The sequence below is a fragment of the Coregonus lavaretus genome (assembly GCF_964263955.1).
Source record: "Coregonus lavaretus genome assembly, chromosome: 2".
NCBI classification, from domain to species: Eukaryota; Metazoa; Chordata; class Actinopteri; order Salmoniformes; family Salmonidae; genus Coregonus; species Coregonus lavaretus.
Window position 1 is genome coordinate 62,000,657 of NC_139989.1, and position 17,136 is coordinate 62,017,792.

Genomic DNA, 17,136 nt, shown 5'->3' on the forward strand with positions numbered 1-17,136 from the left:
AAAAAACGAATGGCTTATTTGCTACGTGAGGTTTATTTGATCTAATAGAAGTTTCTTAGCCTGCACTCATAGGACTGCCATTCATTCATTTATTATTATTTATATATATATATAACAATACAAACAGTTTCTTTCTAGCAATTAATTACTCTCTAAACCGCCTCACCCGCTTGAAGAGAAGTGCTGAAGACTATGTACTGTAGATGGCGGCACCTCTTAAAACACCACAGAAGAAGCCGAAAAGCATCAACGGGAAGTTCTTTGTTACCATCCTCCATCGAGTATTCAAACCAAATAAAATTCCACAGGCTTTTGTAGGATATTTTCTGATGTAATATTAGTCTACATGAGACGTTTATTTGTGACAACTTAAATCGAGTTTTGATATTTAAAAAGGTGTGGTCTAGATTTTATTCATTTGAAGAAACGAAGAAAGAATACAGTAGCTTCCACGATGCATCGGGTAAGTTTGGTTGACTTATGAGCAGTATGCTTACTGTGGTGTATAAAATGTCTAGGTGTAGTTTTCATCATCTTTGATCTTACATATCCATGCGTTAGATTTGAACAGCTAGACAAAAGAAACCATGGTGGTAATTTCATATAAGTAGCCTATCGCACACATATTGATGATACAAGCAATACGCAACCATTAGGTAAAGTCAGAACCAGGGAGAAATAATTAGGCATAAGCTACACCAATGATGTATATAAACCCTGGATTGCTGATGCTATGTATTGGCCATTGAGAGGCCTTGAAGACACCTGTTAACCTCTTTGAGGCATTTACTGAGCACCTTCTCACTTTGTTTCTCCAGTTGCCAGTTCGACCACACACCATTTACACACTCATTTGTGGCGCCCAAATAAAACATATGACATTTGAAAATACGTGATTCTTGTTGCTGGGCTACCAGTTAGTGCTTTTATCTTGTGTTTGTGCGCGCCTTTATGGATAGGGGATACAACAATGATAGTTTGAAATGATATGGAGTTAATATTTGTCCAATGATTGATCATGTCCTCAGCTCAAATAAGCATCAGAAATCCTGATGTGGACCTCAGTCAAGAGAATATGCATTGTATGTGCTGAGAAAATATACTATGTAGGCTTACTGTCAGTATGTGTCATCATATTGAGAAAGTAAGGTGTCCACATAGGCCTATCTCAGGATATATAATGAGTCAATATCTGGCCAAACCATGTATGATATCTGGAGGGAATCCAAAAATGATTTGTGCATAGGACAAAAATATGGATTTCATATTTGTCTAATTATTGAGCCTTTGCTGAAAACTCAGAAATGCTTCAGAAATCCTCCTTATTGTCAGCATATCAAGATCCATATATGGACCTCAACCAAGAGAAGCTTCATGTCTTGAATGTGCTGAGAAACACATGCAATGTATACAGTCAGTATTTGTCAACATGAAGAGAGAAAATAGGGTGTCACATATCTCAGGATAATGAATGATTCCATATCCGACCATAGGAAATGTCCATGTGTGATATTCGGAGTTATCCCAATATCATATATTTCTAAAAGACATCTCGATTCAGAATTTCTGTTAAATTAAAATCTCCCTACCATTATGACTCCAATGTTGATGAAAACTCACAAATCAACTTGATTGGAGATACACAACACACTCCCCACCTCTCGTCATGAGCTGTCCAGCCGTTACGGAGTACCATATACCGGATTTCTAACAGGGTCCTTAGCAATTTAGTTTTCAGAGTATTTTCTGCGTCCACCTAGCTCAAATTCTAGACGTCAGATTAAAATGAGAATATACTGGCTGTTGTCCTCTAATAGCTCAAATCAGTATTGAACTAACTATTGAAGTATGTTTAGAATTGACCATGGATAGTCAAAGGTAATTGTCTGCAGCTTTCAGAAGGTGAATAGCTAATTGATTGTGATGGTCTTGCATTGTAAAATATGAATCAATTCCCATTAAAAGCTAAGTAAAGGAAAATGGTTGCCATTGAATTAAAGGTTGTATACCTGAAGGTCATATAACTCAGCCATAGAAACTAAACAAAGATATCCCCATGTACAATAGAGCCACGTCTTTCTTGTGCCTTTTACAGCTTGTTTCTAGCCTAAACCATTGCAGTTATGCATCCTATACATTTATATAATCAGGGTTTGGGGGATATTAGCCCCGTCTCCCACCCCAAGCACCACACCACTGGAATAGCGTGCACTGCAGAGTTGTTGACAAATATCCAACACATGGGCTAGTCCACCATCCAGATCAGAGCTGTAAAAACAATCAAGCCGGTCAAATGGCAGAGTTGTTAGTTTGGCACTGTTGATCTAAACCGATTTGGATAAAATGTCAAGAAGACCGGAGAAGGAGCATACTGGAATGTATTCTGGATGTTTGAAACTGGTGAGTTTGTCCTGATGCTAGCAAGCATGCATTTGCTCACTGCAGTGGACAACATGCTGTTACATGTGCATTTGTTTTCTCAGCTACAGTTTGAGTTGTGTCCGACAGTGAAATATGGCTAGCTCTTACCATAGCTTGGACTATAGAGCTAGCTAGTGTTGCAAAAGCCAATTGTATTGCATGCATTGTAAGACAGCAGCGTGACGATTTTCCCAAAGTTGGGTGTTGGTTTTGAACTGATATACATAGCTAGCTAGCTATGTTTTGTGAAAAATATTTAGGACTGGCATTTGGAAGTGAACTAGCTATCGTTAGCTACTGTCTGTGTCAATGTCAGCTGTTGTTGTCTGGCTCTAGCTTCCAAATGGCTTTGTTATTTGTATAACAAACCTTCCATAAACAAATATAGCTATCTACCTTTCTTTGCCCGTTCATTAGCTAGCTAGCGTTCAGCTGACTGGTGTTAGCTAGCTAGCTACAGAGGCTAGCTGCTGGACTTTGGACAAGAGAGCTAATGTTAGCTAATAGCAGCTGTATTGTTGCTGACCCGTTTATATAGAACTCTGAGATATGGCTGAGAAGATGTTAGCATTGTCAGAAATGCTACAAAAAAGGTAGCTCATCATTGGTTGCTAATGGACGGAAATGTGCACTTGAGAGTGAGTAATTATAAAATCTGTTGCAGCTACAAATTTAGTCAATCCGACATTTGTTAAATCAAATTTGGAAAGTATTCCGAACCCTTCACGTTTTCCACATTTTGTTACGTTACAGCCTTATTCTAAAATGGATCAAATAAATGTTTTACCTCATCAATCTACACACAATACCCCATAATGACAAAGCGAAAATAGTTTTTCAGAAATGTTTGCAAAAACAAACAAAAAAACAGATACTTTATTTGTATAACTATTCTGACCCTTTACTCAGTACTTTGTTAAAGCACCTTTCGCAGCGATTACAGCCTTGAGTCTTCTTGGGTATGACACTACAAGCTTGGCACACCTGTATTTGGGGAGTTATGTAAGCACAAAACCTGTGCCATTAAGGTGCAGACCTTTTGGCAGAGGCCAAATTAAAGGTTACAATAGCACTGCCAATGGCAGACTTGGTTGCTCAAAAAAAATCTGGCTTTGCATGTGGAAATGTTGTATAATATACAGTTGAAGTCGGAAGTTTACATACACTTAGGTTGGAGTCATATAAACTCGTTTTTTTCAACCACTCCACAAATTTCTTCTTAACAAAGTATCGTTTTGGCAGGTTGGTTAGGACATCTTTGTTCATGACACGTAATTTTTCCAACAATTGTTTATAGACCGATTATTTCACTTATATTTCACTGTATCACAATTCCAGTGGGTCAGAAGTTTACATACACTAAGTTGACTGTGCCTTTAAACAGCTTGGAAAATTCCAGAAAATGATGTCATGGCTTTAGAAGCTTCTGATAGGCTAATTGACACCATTTGAGTCAATTGGAGGTGTACCTGTGGATGTATTTCAAAGCCTACCTTCAAACTCAGTGCCTCTTTGCTTGACATTATGGGAAAATCAAAAGCAGCCAAGACCTCAGAAAAAAAATGGTAGACTTCCACAAGTCTGGTTCATCCTTGGGAGCAATTTCCAAATGCCTGAAGGTTCCACATTCATCTGTACAAACAATAGTACGCAAGTATAAACACCATGGGACCACGCAGCCGTCATACCGCTCAGGAAGGAGACACGTTCTGTCTCCTAGAGATGAACGTACTTTGGTGCGAAAAGTGCAAATCAATCCCAGAACAACAGCAAAGGACCTTGTGAAGATGCTGGAGGAAACAGGTACAAAAGTATCTATATTCACAGTAAAACGAGTCCAATATCAACATAACCTGAAAGGCCGCTCAGCAAGGAAGATGCCACTGCTCCAAAACCGCCATAAAAAAGCCTGACTACGGTTTGCAACTGCACATGGGGACAAAGATCGTACTTTTTGGAGAAATGTCCTCTGGTCTGATTAAACAAAAATAGAACTGTTTGGCCATAATGACCATCGTTATGTTTGGAGGAAAAAGGGGGTGGCTTGCAAGCAGAAGAACACCATCCCAACCGTGAAGCACGGGGTGGCAGCATCATGCTGTGGGGGTGCTTTGCTGTAGGAGGGACTGGTGCACTTCACAAAATAGATGGCATCATGAGGAAGGAAAATTATGTGGATATATTGAAGCAACATCTCAAGACATCAGTCAGGAAGTTCTAGCTTGGTCGCAAATGGGTCTTCCAAATGGACAATGACCCCAAGCATGCTTCCAAAGTTTCGGCAAAATGGCTTAAGGACAACAAAGTCAAGGCATTGGAGTGGCCATCACAAAGCCCTGACCTCAATCCTATAGGACATTTGTGGGCAGAACTGAAAAAGCGTGTGCGAGCAAGGAGGCCTACAAACCTGACTCAGTTACACCAACTCTGTCAGGAGGAATGGGCCAAAATTCACCCAACTTATTGTGGGAAGCTTGTGGAAGGCTACCCAAAACGTTTGACCCAAGTTAAACAATTTAAAGGCAATGCTACCAAATACTAATTGAGTGTATGTAAACTTCTGACCCACTGGGAAAGTGATGAAAGAAAAAAGCTTAAATAAATAATTCTCTCTACTATTATTCTGACATTTCACCTTCTTAAAATAAAGTGGTGATCCTAACTGACCCAAGACAGGGAATTTTTACTAGGATTAAATGTCAGGAATTGTGAAACTTAGTTTAAATATATTTGGATAAGGTGTATGTAAACCTCCGACTTCAGCTGTACCTTTAACAGAAAAGAACCTTCCAGTGTAATAATCATGGACATTTAAAACAAAACAACTGTTTTAAGTGAGAAGTAGGCATTGGTGTGAAGCCCAAAAACAAAGGATATTCACACGAGCACCACAATCCCTACTCTACCAAGGTTTTCCAGCACACAGATTTTACCTACTACAGGAGCTATGTTGGTCTATTGTACTTAAGGCTGTCCCTGACAAAAAATAAATATGGGTCTGTTCTTTCGACCATATAAAGATACACCTTATGTCATTGAATAAAATCAACTAAATGCACTGAGTTTGTCTGATGCTTTAAGCGCACTGTTCGATGAAATTAAGACACACAAATGACTCAAGGGCGTCAGATGACTGGCGAACGTTGGTAATCTCTCTCCTCCCTGCTGCAGCGGACGGGCACCACAGCACATTTCATTCCTTGCCTGTTTCTCTGACTGAAGTTGTTACCAAAATCCCTAATTTGTTTAGCAAAAACATTCCCTCAGCCTCAACCCTTGCTCTCTTTACGTGAAGCAGGTATACATTTAATGCACGTGACCAGTAGGGCCTGACCTATAGCCTATCATAATCACATCAATAAATTGGTTATAAAACTCACTAACACAGAAAAATGAATCCGGAGGACATGAAAAACTGAATTTGAAAACGGGGAAAACTGGTTGCTCAGGAGGGAACGGGGAAGTCAGATGTGTGGAAGACATTTGACTTACAGTGGTGTGAAAGTGTTTGCCCCCTTCCTGATTTCTTATTTGTTTGCATGTTTGTCACACTTAAATGTTTCAGATCAAACACATTTTAATATTAGTCAAAGATAACCCATGTAAACACAAAATGCAGTTTTGAAATGAAGGTTATTATTATTAAGGGAAAACAAAATTCAAACCCACATGGCCCTGTGTGAAAAAGTGATTGCCCCCTACAACCTAATAACTGGTTGGGTCACCCTTAGCAGCAACAACTGCAATCAAGCGTTTGCGATAACTTGCAATGAGTCTTTTACATCGCTGTGGAGGAATTATGGCCCACTCGTCTTTGTAGAATTGTTGTAATTCAGCCACATTGGAGGGTTTTCGAGCATGAACTGCCTTTTTAAGGTCATACCACAGCATCTCAATAGGATTCAGGTCAGGACTTTGACTAGGCCACTCCAAAGTCTTCATTTTGTTTTTCTTCAGCCATTCAGAGGTGGACTTGCTGGTGTGTTTTGGATCATTGTCCTGCTGCAGAACCCAAGTTCGCTTCAGCTTGAGGTCACGAACTGATGGCCGGACATTCTCCTTCAGGATTCTTTGGTAGAAAGCAGAATTCATGGTTCCATTTATCACAGCGTGTCTTCCAGGTCCTGAAGCAGCAAAACAAGGCCAGACCATCACACTACCACCACCTTATTTTACTGTTGGTATGATGTTCTTTTTCTGAAATGCGGTGTTACTTTTACGCCAGATGTAATGGGACACACGCCTTCCAAAAAGTTCAACTTTTGTCTCGTCAGTCCACAGAGTATTTTCCCAAAGGTCTTGGGGATCATCAATATGTTTTCTGGCAAAAATGAGACAAGCCTTAATGTTCTTTTTGCTCAGCAGTGGTTTTTGTCTTGGAACTCTGCCATGCAAGCCATTTTTGCCCAGTCTCTTTCTTATGGTGGAGTCATGAACACTGACCTTAACTGAGGCAAGTGAGGCCTGCAGCTCTTTGGATGTTGTTGTGGGGTCTTGTGACCTCTTGGATGAGTCGTCGCTGCGCTCTTGGGGTAATTTTGGTCGCCCGGCCACTCCATGGCATTTGTGGATAATGGCTCTCACTGTGGTTCGCTGGAGTCCCAAAGCTTTAGAACTGGATTTATAACCTTTTCCAGACTGATGGATCTCAATGACTTTCTTTCTCATTTGTTCCTGAATTTCTTTGGATCTCGGCATGATGTCTAGCTTCTGAGGATCTTTTGGTCTACTTCACTTTGTCAGGCAGGTCCTATTTAAGTGATTCCTTGATTGAGAACAGGTGTGGCAGTAATCAGGCCTGGGTGTGGCTAGAGGAATTGAACTCAGATGTGATAAACCACAGTTGAGTTGTGTTATAACGGGGGGGGGCAAACACCTTTTCACACAGGGCCATGTAGGTTTGGATTTTGTTTTCCCTTAATAATAATAACAACCATTTCAAAACTGCATTTTGTGTTTACTTGTGTTATCTTTGACTAATATTTAAATTTGTTTGATCTGAAACATTTCTGTGACAAACATGCAAACAAATAAGAAATCAGGAAGGGGGCAAACACTTTTTCACACCACTGTATTTGTGGAAACTACTGCAGATCCCGAAAAAGCAGCAAGCACGCTGCGTGAGTATTATGTGTTCCAAACAGGTGCTGTTAGATGTATAATTCTTTATCACCATTTGGAGCTGTGTAAACAACACTAAATAAATGATAAGTGTACCAGAGTCTATTCTAAAGAAAAAATATATAAAGCCTTTATTACAGCGAAGACTAAAAACAGTTAGTGAATTGCGGTTTATTTATTGTTTAGGCTAATTATTCAAAGCGCCCTTTTGTTACTTTATTTTAAAACTAAAATGCTTTATTGCATTTCAAAGCATGAAGGACTCGTCTGTGTGATGAAATTAACTAATGATTGATTGCGTTCATATTATTTATGACAAACAGATTTAGATTATTTTACTTTCGGTTTTGTACACCAGCTTCAAACAGCTGAAAATACAATAGTTCGGGTTATGGAAAATATATTTCACAGCGGTTTAGATGCTACAATGATTCTCTACACTATACTTGCTTGTTTTGTCACAAACTGAAATTAGGCGAACTAGAAACAATTTAGCAACCAGGAAATGGTGGAGCAATTTCTGCATAGTGCATCTTTTTAAATTATGTTTTATAGTGTTAAATTGTTTTATAGTGTCACGTAATGTTTTATAGTGTTACATAATGTTCTGTAGTGTTACATAATGTCTTATAGTGTTACATAATGTTTATTCGTTTTTTGGTAGGCTTACATGTATTATTATTATATTTATTTTTTGAAACAGTCGTCCCCACGGCCCTATGTGCAGTTTTGTCACACAACACAATGCCACATATTTTTTTTTTTTTGAGGGAGCGTGCAATTGGCATGCTGACTGCAAGAATGTCCACCAGAGCTGTTGGCAGAGAATTGATTGTTCATTTCTCTACAATATGCCGCCTCCAATGTCGATTTAGAGAATTTGGCAGTACGTCCAACCAGGTCTCACAATCGCAGACCATGTGTATGGTATCGTGTGGGCGAGCGGTTTGCTGATGTCTACATTGTGAACAGAGTGCCCCATGGTGGGGTTATGGTATGGGCAGGCCTAAGCTACGGACAACAAACACCACTGCATTTTATTGATTAGCAATTTGAATGCACAAAAATACTGCAACGAGATCTTGAGGCACATTGTGAAGCTAATTATTTAAAGGTAGCTGTAACCAACAGATGCATATGTATTCCCAGTCATGTGAAATCCATAGATTAGGGCCTAATGAAGTTATTTTAATTGACTGATTTTCTCATATGAACTACAATCTTTGAAATTGTTGCATATTGCGTGTTATTTTTGCTCAGTGTATATATATTTTTTTAAATAGTGGAATGGGATTAGTGTGGTGTGTGAAGAATCCTTGTATCCGGTACAAATCACTTTGTGGGAGCACCTCCTCTAAGAGTCTGAATTGGGCTGTTTGAGAAGGTTTGAATCCTAAGCAACCTGAATAAACATTGTTTGAAGTACAATAGTGGCATTTCCTTTTGAAGCTTCAGACCAATGCCTACTTCTCACTTATAACAGTTTTTTGTTTTTAATTCTTACTATAAAATAGATGTCTTCACTATGATTAGGGCACAGGAATATGTGTCTACTAAATTGCATACACACTGTAAGATATGCTACATTAAAAGGTAGACTCAGTGAAATGATGTCACAAGCAGCACCGCAGATATTGCAATGAGCGAGATGCAAGACTTTGCTCTCACTCAGTCACACACAGTATCTGTGCATGTGCAAGGGTACGCTTCACGCTGTTCCAGCATGATAGCCATGGGACCAAAACATTGGAGAAGTTTAGCCTCGCGCTTCAACTTCCTTGGTTATTGCGTTAATTGACCCACTATGCTGTTTACTTTGTGCATATAGCCTACGTCATATTGCTGAGTCTACCTTTAAAACTCAATATGCTATTCTGTTTTTTTTTATGTGTTTTTGTTTCTTAAATCTTTAGGCAGGAATTATTAGATTGTTTAGAATGTAGACAATATGCATAATTGTTGGATTCTTCTACTATAGGCCTACCTCAAGTCTAGGGGATTGTGTTAACTTAATTTAAACTATTCAACTTAATAAATAACTTACTAAATAAATAGCCTGGTCCTACCCCAACCAGCAGTGCAGCCACCAGTCCCAGGGGGCCCCTCAAGGAGGTACAGTGACAGACAGTCGTAGGGTACATTGCTTTATAAAACAAGCGACAACAGCCCAGACGAATTCCAGGATAAAACATTTTAAAAGTACATTTTGCCATGTTTTATAGTGTTACATAATGTTTTATAGTGTTACATAATGTTTTTGTTTGTTTGTTGGTAGGCTTACATGTATTATTATTATTTTAGTCGCCCACATGGCCCTCACGCTATCTCCACTTCTGCCTAGATACTATTTTTTTTTTTTTTTTAGCAGACGCTCTTATCCAGAGCGACTTACAGTTAGTGAGTGCATACATTATTTTTTGTATTTTTTTCATACTGGCCCCCATGGGAATCGAACCCACAACCCAGCCATGTTCTACCAACTGAGCTACATCCCTGCCGGCCATTCCCTCCCCTACCCTGGACGACGCTGGGCCAATTGTGCGCCGCCCCATGGGTCTCCCGGTCGCGGCCGGCTACGACAGAGCCTGGATTCGAACCAGGATCTCTAGTGGCACAGCTAGCACTGCGATGCAGTGCCTTAGACAACTGCGCCACTTGGGAGTTAACGAATCCCTAATTGTCTTTCCGTCCTCCCAAAGTGTGCACTTGTTCACTTCCCTTCACTGATTTGAAAGGAAATTACTGGTATAAAACATATGGTGGATACTCCCACTAGCCCATGACTTTTCTCTGTTTGTTGCGATTTTCACAAGTATGTGGTACATTTTCACAACTCTAAGCACAAATCGGTTTCAAAACTCTTCGGCCATTTTCAATTGATTACTTAAATATTTGTTAACAATACATTTAACTACCATTTCATCAAACTGCTAAAAACTGTCTAGTTTATGTACAGTTTGAAAACTGTATGAATTGACATTAATTGAATTTAGGTTGGAAGGTAAAACCAAATAATTTATGGATTTGGCTATAAAACCTACATTATCCTTCTTCAGCCAGTGTGCTTCTATACAGTAGGGAAAAGTGGGTCACTGTGCTACCATTTGAAATGATGGTGTAGCGTACAATGCACTGCTGAAATACTTGGGTGGTAAATTAGTTTATTCCACTCATTGTCTGAATATTGTTACTGTAAGCTGATTTTAGATGATGATGCTGTTACAGTAACAAGTCACATAGAAAAGTTGATATTGAGCAATGTTGCATGGGGCAGAAATTGCACCAAGCTACACCAATACCTTTTTACTGTAGGCTTCTGCTACATGCCACAATACACCTATATCAGATGGTTTCTTCTATTCATGTAGTGTATAAGGATACTGAAACTAGAAGACTGACATTTTTCTCAACATGCTCCAATAGTGGGATAATGAGTAGCAGTAGTTCAGGTGTTTAGGTTTTTCCTCACTGGTTATTTGAACAAATCACGATTTAGCAGGTGTTAGCATCTTTCAAATTTTGGAAGGGGAGGACACATTCGGCCCATATCAAGAGGAGGAGCTCCTCATTCCAGTTCTGCTCCTTGTTCTAGAATCTCTTAATCTCTCAATGTATGAACCCAGAAGTTAATCGAGCGGCTGACCAATTACGTGAGACTTTAGTTCTGGGCTAACCAAGATTAACTCAGGGTGGAAAGTAGTGAACGATTGCACACTTCAGGAGAAAGGAGATATTTTAAGGATGCACCCAATTAAATCAGAGATTTAGACTAAAGTAATCAAATATTTGGTCTAATGATATTCTATGTACAATACTTCCTGTGGTCACCAGGACAGAGCTAGCCCGTCCTCCTCCACCCTGCTGGAGTCCCCTGGTCACAACTCTCCTGGTAGCGCCTTACTGCTGGGTCTGAAGAGGGTGTCTGTGCGGCTGGTCGACTGCAGGAAAACACCAGGGCAGAGTGGAAGTTTGAGAGGGGGACACGAGGAGGAAGAGTTGATTTCATCAAGTAAGAACAATGGTGTGTGTGGATTAGACTACAATCTGCTTCTGCAACTTCTGTTAATTGATTGATAAACAATATAGACTCAGTTGTCAGTTTATTAGGTACACCCATCTAGTACCGGATCGGACCCCTTTTTATCTCTGTAACAGCCTGAATTCTTCGGGGCATGGATTCTACAAGGTGTCGGAAAAGTTCCACAGGGATGTTGGTCCATGGTGATGCGATGGAATCATGCAGTTACTGCAGATTGGACGGCGGCACATTCATGCTGCCAACAGCCCGTTCCATCTCATCTCAAAGATATTCTATTGGGTTTTGTCAGCAATAATGCTCAGATACACTGTGGTGTTAAATCGTTGCTCAATTGGTATCAAGACACCTAAAGTGTGCCAGGAAAACATTCCACACACCAGTCCACCACCAGCCTGTACCAATGACACCAGGCAGGATGGGTCCATGGACTCATGCTGCTTACGCCAAATCCTGACTATGCCATCAGCATGACGCAACAGGAACCGGAATTCGTCGGACCACTCCTTAATTGTCCAGTGTTGATCGTGTGCCCACTGGAGCCGCTTCTTCTTGTTTTTAGTTGAAAGGAGCGTATCCCTGTGTGGTCGTCTGCTGCAATAGCCCATCAGTGACGAGGATTGACGAGTTGTGCGTTCCAAGATGCCGCTCTGTTCACCACGGTTGTACTGCGCCGTTATTTGTGTTTGTCCCGCTTGATAGCTTGCACCTCTCTCGTCAACGAGCTGTTTTCACCCACAGGACTGCCACTGACTGGTTGTTTTTTGTTTGTCGCACAATTCTTGATAAACCCTAGACACTGTCGTGCATGAAAAGTCCAGGAGGTTGGCCATTTCTGAGATACTGGATCCAGCGCATCTGGCACGGACAATCATACCACGCTCAGTCGCTTGGGTCACTTGTTTTGCCCATTCTAATGTTCAATCAAACAGTAACTGAATGCCTCTGCCTGTCTGCCTGCTTTATATAGCAAGCCACAGCCACGTGACTCACTGTCTGTAGGAGCGATCTATTTTCATGAACGGGTAGTGTACCTAATAAACTGGCCAGTGTATATTGACAGTGATATTTCGAAAACCTAATCATTCAATGTCTTTGTTTCGCAGGGGACACCCCTAACCGTTGCTCTCTCAGTGGGAGGGACTTATCATCTGGGGAGTCTCAACAACAACATGTTGCTGACAAGGCAGAGAAGACTCTCTCCCGAACAGATCACCTCATGAAACACCAGCAGAGACGTACAGGGAAGAAACCTCACCACTGCTGCTCTGACTGTGGGAAGAGCTTCATTACACGGAGGTCCTTCATAATTCACCAGCGGATTCACACCAGAGAGAAACTGTACTGCTGCTCTCAATGCGGGAAGAGTTTTGCTTCATCTAACACCTTCAAATCTCATCTGAGAATCCATACAGGAGAGAAACCTTACAGATGCTCACAGTGTGGGAAGAGTTTTGCTGCTTCTAACACCTTCAAATCTCATCTGAGAATTCATACAGGGGAGAAGCCTTACCCCTGCCTTGATTGTGGTAAAAGCTTTGCTAACTCGGGAGCTCTAACCATACACCAGCGTGTACACACTGGAGAGAAGCCTTATAGCTGTGATCATTGTGGAAAGAGCTTTGCTCGGTCAGGAGAGCTGACTGCACACCAGGTAACACACACTGGAGAGAGAACTTATGTCTGTCTATGTGGGAAGAGCTTTGCTCTATCAGGACACCTGAATAGACACCTGCGAACACACACTGGAGAGAAGCCTTATAGCTGTGATCAGTGTGGGAAGAGCTTTGCTCTATCAGAACACCTGAATAGACACCAGCGAACACACACTGGAGAAAAACCTTTTAGTTGTGATAAGTGTGGGAAGAGTTTCAGTCTTTCAGGGACCCTAAATACACACCAGCGAACACACACTGGAGAGAAACCGTATGTCTGTCTATGTGGGAAGAGCTTTGCTCATTTAGGGCCAATGAAAAAACACCAGAAAGCAAAAACGTGCCGTATTTCATCTCCCTCCTATCCGACACCGGTTCCAGATCCCTAAATAAAGGATCAATAGAAAACATCTAGTGAACAGTCATATCCATCTCCCTTTCTTAAACAGTTGACTTAGTCTGATCACCATGGTAACCTCTGGAGCATAATATGAAGTTCTGATCTCGGATCAGGTCTCCCCTGTGTCTATGTAATATCACATTGGAATCTAAATGGATAAATGTTATCATAGAAGAGGTCATAGTCAACGTGTGTGCGTGTGGTTCTAAAACTAATCAATGATACATTGGAAAATTATATCCATGAGGTCAAGGCAAGAAGAGGTATGCTGTGTCTTGTAACAAATGGTTAATGTAATAACTTTTAGATTTATAATGTAATAAAACCGGGAAATGTAATATTTATTCGGTTAATGTGATAAAATGTTGAATTGTTATAACTTTTTCCATTTAATGTAATAAGTTACGTTATCAGGTGAGTAACATATTTTAATGAATAACGTAATAACTTCTACCGATCATGTAATAACACCTAAACCAATGTTTTATGTGTTACTTCACTAATGTTAATGCACATACCACCCTACACCAATTGCAAACCCACAAACCTATGCACTTGTCCTCACACACACTCACAAGCACACATTGAAATGTACACACCTGCACAGTCAGACACACACACATTGATAAATAGAATACCTGAATTAACCTGTAGGCGTTATAGTCAATGAGACAGGGTTGGTCGGGCTCACTTGGGATGAAAATGTCCCAGTGACTTTAAGTATGTCCCTGGAGTGTAAAATGTGTTCTATCATTGCAGCAATGGTAGCTTTATGTGTGTTATCACTATTTATATTCATCCCTACAACCCATTCAGTTTTGCCATAGGAAAATATTGGATGTTATTTTGGCATTAATACGTGTCACATATCAGTTTGCAAACAATGTAAAAAAATATATAATAATCATTGAGTTAATAAAGCCACATATTTGCTCAGTGATCTGTTCGCCGTGATTGGCTCAGTGTTCTGTCACTCATTGGAACACTACTGTACCTCACTGCAAAATCTACTGGAGAGAGATTGAAAATTCAAGCCCCTTGGGTGCTGCCATATAGTTACATTAGAAGTGCCCATCCAAGAAGGCTTAAGGTCATTGGCCACAGATAAATCGACGTCAAGTCACGTTATATCTACAGTATCTTTGATTGGACTGATCATGTCAACATCCTACTTTCAAAATCTTAGCTAGCAAGCTAGCAGTCATCATCATGAATCAAGTCAACAATCTACTGGCAAATCCTTTTCAATCCTTGTCATGTGAAGGGAAATTATAGATAAAGCGTATAGGTGGCGTTTGTTTGTTTTTTCCCCCCACCAATCAAGGAGTTCTTATACAGAGGTCAATGAGAGAGTGTTGAAATTGGTCATCCAAAAAAACGAATGGCTTATTTGCCACGTGAGGTTTATTTGATCTAATAGAAGTTTCTTAGCCTGCGCTCATAGGACTGCTACAAGCCCTTGGCAGGCCGCTTTTGCGTCTTCCAGTCAGAGGACGGCTTTAAGCCTTAAGCAAGCCATCTAGCCATGAGCTAATTTGAAAGACAATATCAAGGAATTTCACTAATCTCAAATTCGGCCTGCCACCTTCCAGCAAAGCTGTTTTTGTTGTTTCTATAAATACCTTAGATTTGTTGTGATTGACCACACATGGACATGACCACACATGGACATCATGCACTTATAATCATCGAGGATGAAACCAAAAACGTGATTCAAATAATAATGTATAGTTTAAATAGATGATATTGATTATAGCAAAAATAGCCAAAATTTTTGCCATTCTTTTAACATACTATATATTTGAGACAATACAGTTATTTTCTAGCAATAAATGACTCCCTAAACCGCCTCACCCACTTGAAGAAAAGTGTTGATGACCCTGTACTGTAGGTAGCAGCACCTCTTAAACACAACAGAAGAAGCCGAAAAGCATTTACAGGAAGTTCATTGTCACCATCCTCTATCGAGTTTTCAAACCAAATAAAATTTCACAGGCTAGATCTATTCCGATGTAAGATTAGTGTAGATGAGACCTTTATCACAATTTACATCGAATTTTGATATTTAAAAAAGTGTGGTCTAGCTTTTATTTATCTGAACGCATTGACAAAATAAGTAATCGCTTCCAAGATGGATCGGGTAAGTTTGGTTGACTTTTATGAACAGTATATCTACTGTGGGTCTAGTAGGTCTAGTTTTCTTTGATTTTCCACATCCATGCGTTCGATTTGAACAGCTAGACAACATACAGTGGGGAAAAAAAGTATTTAGTCAGCCACCAATTGTGCAAGTTCTCCCACTTAAAAAGATGAGAGAGGCCTGTAATTTTCATCATAGGTACACGTCAACTATGACAGACAAAATGAGAAAAAAATATCCAGAAAATCACATTGTAGGATTTTTAATGAATTTATTTGCAAATTATGGTGGAAAATAAGTATTTGGTCACCACAAACAAGCAAGATTTCTGGCTCTCACAGACCTGTAACTTCTTCTTTAAGAGGCTCCTCTGTCCTCCACTCGTTACCAGTATTAATGGCACCTGTTTGAACTTGTTATCAGTATAAAAGACACCTGTCCACAACCTCAAACAGTCACACTCCAAACTCCACTATGGCCAAGACCAAAGAGCTGTCAAAGGACACCAGAAACTAAATTGTAGACCTGCACCAGGCTGGGAAGACTGAATCTGCAATAGGTAAGCAGCTTGGTTTGAAGAAATCAACTGTGGGAGCAATTATTAGGAAATGGAAGACATACAAGACCACTGATAATCTCCCTCGATCTGGGGCTCCACGCAAGATCTCACCCCGTGGGGTCAAAATGATCACAAGAACGGTGAGCAAAAATCCCAGAACCACACGGGGGGACCTAGTGAATGACCTGCAGAGAGCTGGGACCAAAGTAACAAAGCCTACCATCAGTAACACACTACGCCGCCAGGGACTCAAATCCTGCAGTGCAGACGTGTCCCCCTGCTTAAGTCCAGGCCCGTCTGAAGTTTGCTAGAGTGCATTTGGATGATCCAGAAGAGGATTGGGAGAATGTCATATGGTCAGATGAAACCAAAATAGAACTTTTTGGTCAAAACTCAACTCGTCGTGTTTGGAGGACAAAGAATGCTGAGTTGCATCCAAAGAACACCATACCTACTGTGAAGCATGGGGGTGGAAACATCATGCTTTGGGGCTGTTTTTCTGCAAAGGGACCAGGACGACTGATCCGTGTAAAGGAAAGAATGAATGGGGCCATGTATCGTGAGATTTTGAGTGAAAACCTCCTTCCATCAGCAAGGGCATTGAAGATGAAACGTGGCTGGGTCTTTCAGCATGACAATGATCCCAAACACACCGCCCGGGCAACGAATGAGTGGCTTCGTAAGAAGCATTTCAAGGTCCTGGAGTGGCCTAGCCAGTCTCCAGATCTCAACCCCATAGAAAATTGGAGGGAGTTGAAAGTCCGTGTTGCCCAGCGACAGCCCCAAAACATCACTGCTCTAGAG

The 17,136-nt window shown here is 40.5% G+C and overlaps 1 protein-coding gene across 1 annotated transcript; it reads left to right on the forward strand.

The window, feature by feature from the left end:
- The first annotated feature begins 276 nt into the window (after positions 1-276).
- On the forward strand, positions 277-14,571 carry LOC311137548 (uncharacterized protein). The gene is made up of 3 exons (XM_084172069.1): positions 277-463; positions 11,374-11,551; positions 12,685-14,571. Exons 1-3 carry the CDS (start codon positions 455-457, stop codon positions 13,620-13,622), a joined length of 1,125 nt encoding a protein of 374 aa, XP_084028195.1. The 5' UTR covers positions 277-454; the 3' UTR covers positions 13,623-14,571.
- The last annotated feature ends 2,565 nt before the right edge of the window (positions 14,572-17,136 follow it).

Coding starts and splice junctions, on each gene's coding strand:
- LOC311137548 (XM_084172069.1), top strand. Junction 11,552..12,684: donor GGAAGAGTTGATTTCATCAA/GTAAGAACAATG, acceptor TTTGTTTCGCAG/GGGACACCCCTAACCGTTGC.